Here is a 5810-nt window from a genome sequence, read left to right as displayed (position 1 = left end):
ACCCTGAAAGGGCAAACAAGGAAATTTTATTTATTGACCACAAGAGAAGGAATCATTGGAGGGGTACACACTCCCTTGTGCTGGGGCAGAACTAATTATGTTGATATTTTCCCCAAAAATTGCTGTCTAAAGTGGGCTCCAAGGGTCCTGTTGCTGCTGTGCTGGGTTCTCTCCTCGGCAGCCTGTCACTGGTTTCACCAGGAGCTTTTTATTAATGCTTATCCTGAGATTTCCTTGCTGCAATTCAAGTTCATTCTCTATTTTCTTATACACCTTCAAGGCAGAAACAACCCAGCACTCCTGGGTCAGGTTTGCTCAGATTTAACCCCAGCCAGCTGCCAAGCCCTGTGCAGCCACTTACCCATTCCCCCACCAGAGGGATCTGGGAAAAAATCAAAAGGGTCAAAGCTGGAAAACTGATGTGTTGAGATAAAGACAGTTTAATAGGGAAAACAAAAGCCACACAAATTAGCAAAGCAAAATAAGGCATTAATTCAGTGCTTTCCATGGGCAGGCAGGTGTTCAGCCACCTCCAGAAAAGCAGAGCCCCATCACATATGACAGATACTTGGAAAGACAAATGGCATCACCCCAAACATCACCTCCTCCTTTTGCTTCCTTCTTCCTTTCATTTTATATACTGAGCACGATGTCATCTGGTCTGGAATATCCCTTTGGTCAGTTTGGGTCACCTACCCTGGCTGTCTCCTTCCAATTTCCAGCCCTCTCTGCAGTGTGGCAGCATGGAATGCAGAAAAGGCCTTGTCTCTGTGTAAACCCTGCTCAGCAATAGCAAAAACATCTCTATATTATTAACCCTGTGTTCAGCACAAATCCTAAACACAGCTCCATACTGGCCACTGTGGAGAAAATTAATTCTACCCCAGCCCAAACCAGCACATTCCATCACTTATTCCATACCACTTTCATCAGGCCCAGGTCCCACACTATTTGATACAACTTCATTAACCACCACTACCCTTCTTCCCATCCTTTCACATAATGCACAGAAGTAATTTCCTTAGTCCATGGACCACCCCTAGAAAATACTCACACATAAAATATGCACAAATGTTTACAAAACATCCTTTGAGTTCATTTGGTCCATGACTTCAGGCTCCATCTGGTCTGGTGGTGACTCAGTACAGGAGTGGTGTTGTGTTTCTTGGAGTTACTGGGCACCAAAGCCAGCTCAGGTCTGGTCACTGATGCACTTAAACTTCTTCTTATAAGGCCTCTCCTCCACTGATATGGGATTCTGCTGCACTAATTACTATAACATGCAACTCAGATCACAGTTTACAGCAATATCAAGGCACATCCATTACAATCTCCACCCTTAGCCCTTTTTGGAGCAGGTTACCTGGTTTAACATTGTAAGGAACTCCCCCTCTCGTCCCCAGCCTGGCTGCAGCAAGGGGCTCCCTCTGAAGCCCATCATTAATACAGCCTGTGTGGATGTGACAGCCTGGTCAGAGAGTGAGAAAACCAGATAAGTTTTCCCAGAGTCAGCCTGAGAGACTTTAGGGAGGTGAAGATAATCAATGACAGCTTATTATTATAAACAACCTGCAGGTGTTTTCTTACTCTCTGTTTTCTTGTTTTTCTCAAAATTTGTTTATAAGAAGGGTGTCTTGTTAATTAGCCAACCAGGTGAAATGTATTAACTAAATGACCAATCAAGTCCACCTGGACTGGAACAACTTTTAAAAAGGAGCAGTCCACAATAAATGGTGCATTATGCCAATCAACTTTCTCGTGAGTCTGTGTCGTTTCTTACTCAACAGTGACAAGTCTACATCATCCTCCTCCTCCATGGGCTGCAGGGCACACTGCTTCACCATGGGCTGGAAGAGAATCTCTGCTTTCCCTGCTCCAGCAGAGGTTCCCACCCACATGAGACAGTCCTCTTTGGACTTCTCCACTGTGGGTCCTTCTCAAGGGCTGCAGTTTCTCATGAACTGCTCCAGTGTGGGTCCCCCATGAGGTCACAGGTCCTGCCATAAAAACTACTCCAGCAGAGGAGTCATAGGGTCGCACCACATTCTCCTTCAGGCATCCACCTGCTCCAGCCCTGTGTCCTCCAAGGGCTGCAGGTGAATCTCTGCTCTGTCACAGGCTCATCCACATCCCTCCAACTCAAGGTCACACTGTTTCCAGCCTGTCCAGTACAGCAGCAATACCCTGGCCCTCTGCCAGCCCAGGAGCATCACCTGGGCTGTGACCAGAGCCCTCCTGGGCACAGTGAGGTGAGTGCAGCACAGCACCACAGTAAAAAGTGGCCACTAAGAGCACCAGACCCTAGCACTCAGTCAGAAGTGCACACATTTACAGACATTCATGCTGGAGAATAAATCTGTTGATTGGCAAGACTCTGTTAAGTGGTTTAAAGCAGTGTTTAAACTACAGATGTTTTTCCTGATAGTTGAGCATATGTTAAAGAAGCAGTGTTTTCATGAAAGTCCTTGTCATTTGCTCATGGATGGAAACAGGAGGTTTTCCATTAAATTCAGATTTCATATTCATTTTCAATCTATTACGTCATAGCCCAAATATGCCACCACACTCAAGAAGTGTTTTTCCCTTTATTTGTACACTGAATAACATGGACAATTGTTAGCCAGAAGAGACAAGATATTTTTCCCTTTAAAGGTCCTCATCTGTAGTAAGAAAATGGGACTTCTTTTTCTGCACCTTTTTCATGATTTCAGCCTTCCCTTTCCCCAGAAAATATCGCTGCTTGGAAGTTTTCTGAAATAAAGATTCAGCTGGGGATGTATTAAATAAATGCAGTGTTCAACAGTTTACAATAGATGGGAATTAGGAATTTGATTTCAGATGAGTCAGGGGACTTCACATGCTGTTGTTATTACTGGTGTTTAAGCCTGATATTTATTTTAACAACATCTCTCACAGAAGCAGTGGAAGTAGTAAACCTATGAGAGATTCTTTCTCCCTGATCCCTTAATCCACCCTTAATTCTTAAACCATCATTGCAGGAAGACAGACTTCTAAGTCTTCAAAAAGCTTCCACTGTTCAGATTCAAAAAGTTTGAAAGAACAATTAAAAATTAACACTAATCTTATTGCAATGAGGTTGAATAGACAGATTTCTATAATCAAATAAGTTAGTGACATATTCAAAATGGAAAAACTAAAAAGAACTGGAGGAAATGAGGTGCTGTTGCAGTGAGTACAGGATTGAACAGGCTTTACAGTGAGGAGTTAAATGAATTATTATACGAATGATGTGTCTGGGTGCTCCCATCTGCACCAATATCCTCTGGCTGAACAGACTGCACTGTCTTTTTCCGTGTCTGTACATACACATAATTTGATCTCAGTTGCTTTACATCTACTCTGCCACTGTTGCTGTGATGGAAAATATTTTTTTTTTTACTACAAAAGTTCGTGTTCTGGTAGCAACAAGGATTTTTAATCACAGAACTATATATTTGTCTTCCCCAAAGGAATAGGGGGAAAGAGAAAAAGCATAAAAATAAATATAAGAAGAACAAGACTATGAAGCAAAAAAGATGTTATGTAGTTTATTAATTTAGATTCATAAAACCATAAATATGTATTTAAGGATTTGTCTCAAAATAATACAGTATCAATGGCCACCATAGATACATTCACATATAAAAAATAAAAAGAATCTTTACAGTACTTTATGAGCAATTTTGTAATACTTTACTCAAATCAGGTTTTGAGGAGGCTACTGCATTACCTTGCCTTTTTTACAATTTATGTACACTTTCTTTGTGTTACATCCTCTGGTACAATAGTCATGCATTGCACATAATTAAAGTGCACAAAAAATTATTAAAATTCTCTATATCTTACCATAAAAATGCAAATCAGTGGAATTTTTTTCAAAATAACCAAAGTTATTCCATACCTGCTTAAATGCATTTATCAGCCAAAGATTAAGCTCATATTTGCTCTGTAATAGCTGTTCTAATTTTATAAATAGTGTTATAGGTGGTACAGTAGCAGTCATCACAGATACAATGCAGCAAAATATTCAGCTGGTTTATGGCTTTCTGCAAAGAAACTAGGTTTCTGGTATTTTGTCAAAGAGTTTTTCTTTTAAGCCACTGTTAATAGGTAAGACAGGTTAGATCACTTGGTAAAAAATTCTGGCATCACATGTTTTGCATTTGGATGGATAACACAGAACTAGAAAAGCAAGCCTGAGGAAAAAATAAGCAATCAATCAAGTGATTTACTTTAATAGATAATTAGCTTGGCCTGTGAAGGCCAGATCAGAATGTTTCATATTAATTTTTAATGCCATTTGCAGTGGCATAAAATAAGTTATAATATCAAAATGAAGAGGAACAGAGAACCATTATGTTAAACTATTCTTGACTGGAAACATGTTGAAATTTGAAGACATTTCTTTGAAAGATACCCATCTTGAAGGAAATCCACAGGGAATAAACTGTGAAAAAACTTCTAAAGCCTTTTGCCTGAAGTATTTCCCAACAAAGACATAAATCACGGGGTTAACGCAGCTGTTGGCAATAGCCAGCATGTAAGAAAACTGCTCCCCAAAGTTGATCAGTTCCCCCCAGAAGCAGCCTTTGATCACTTCTGTATGGTATAATATATCAAGGAATACAAAAAAATGGTGAGGAGTCCAGCAGAAAAGAAACATCAGTACCACAGTGAAGATCAGCCTGGTTGCCTTTGTGCCTCTGTGCCTCTTGCAACCCTTTGCTCTGATTGCTTTTCGTTCTTTTGCTGTTTTTTGTAGGGACCTAATGGTGGAGAAATTGAGGAAGATGATTGCTGTGGATGGCAGCAGAAACCCCACCACATTGCCTACCAGGCTTTCAGCTATTTCCCACGATGGGGTGGGGAAGTCCAAAGTGCAGGCTGAAATATTCCACTGGGGAAAGTCTTTCACAGTCCGGAACACGAAAGCTGGGATGCTGAGAAGGATGCAAAAGAACCAGATGAGCAAGCAGATCCCTTTGGTCATGCATTTGCTCCATATCTCCCTGTGGTTCAAGGTGTGGACAAAAGTCAGGTAGCGATCCATGCTGACGGCCACGAGCAGGTAGATGCTGGTGTACATGTTCAGGGTGATGGAGGCGCTGATGCTGCGGCACAGGAAGCTCCCAAAGGGCCAGTTGAACTCATTGTTGATGTTCTCTGCCCAGAAAGGGAGGCACATGAGGAAGATAAGGTCAGCAACAGCAAGGTTCATCAGGTAGATTTCAGCTATCTTCAGGGGGCCCTTGTGCAGTGAGTAAGTGAAGAGAACAAACACATTTCCAAGCATCCCAATAACGCAGACAGTGTTGATGTACTTGGGTCCTATATAGTACACGATGTCCCACCAGTCATCCAGGTCTGGGCAAACAGTTGAGTTGCTCTGATTTTCACTCTGGTTTGAGGAGGTAATATTCAGTAGAGGAGTTTCAGTCATTTTTTAAAAAATTCCAAAGTGAACAGGAGACGTCTTTGAAATGAGAGAAAATAACTGCAAAAAAGAAGCATAAAAGAGCAAAAGTTGCCTCCCATGAGTGATGTAACAAACATTCAACTGCTGCAAATTCTTTATTAGTCCTTACTGATCATTACAGGCTAGATCAATCCATACTTGATAGTGCAGCTGTGGGAATGTTCCCAGTGTTAGCAAGGATACACTTCCTCTATATCGTATGAAGTTTCCTCTCCTTGCTCCCATTGTTTGAAGTGGCACAGAGGAAGGAAAGTGACAAATTAGTGTAAATATTTCTGTACAACTCCTCCAGACTGATGACAGACACAGATATGGGAGAATTCCATCTCCCTGA

General features: G+C 41.4%; 1 protein-coding gene across 1 annotated transcript; it reads right to left on the bottom strand.

Annotated features, from left to right (window-relative positions):
* Positions 1 to 3532: 3532 nt before the first annotated feature.
* BDKRB1 (bradykinin receptor B1) lies at positions 3533 to 5488 on the bottom strand. The gene has a single exon (XM_031066311.1). The coding sequence runs from the start codon at positions 5438 to 5440 to the stop codon at positions 4355 to 4357; it is 1086 nt and encodes a 361-aa protein (XP_030922171.1). The 5' UTR covers positions 5441 to 5488; the 3' UTR covers positions 3533 to 4354.
* Between the last annotated feature and the right edge of the window lie 322 nt (positions 5489 to 5810).

This window comes from Geospiza fortis, unplaced genomic scaffold (genome assembly GCF_000277835.1).
Source record: "Geospiza fortis unplaced genomic scaffold, GeoFor_1.0 scaffold23, whole genome shotgun sequence".
NCBI lineage: Eukaryota > Metazoa > Chordata > Aves > Passeriformes > Thraupidae > Geospiza > Geospiza fortis.
The sequence above is the reverse complement of the archived record's forward strand: the minus strand, read 5'-3'. Positions and strand labels throughout refer to the sequence as shown.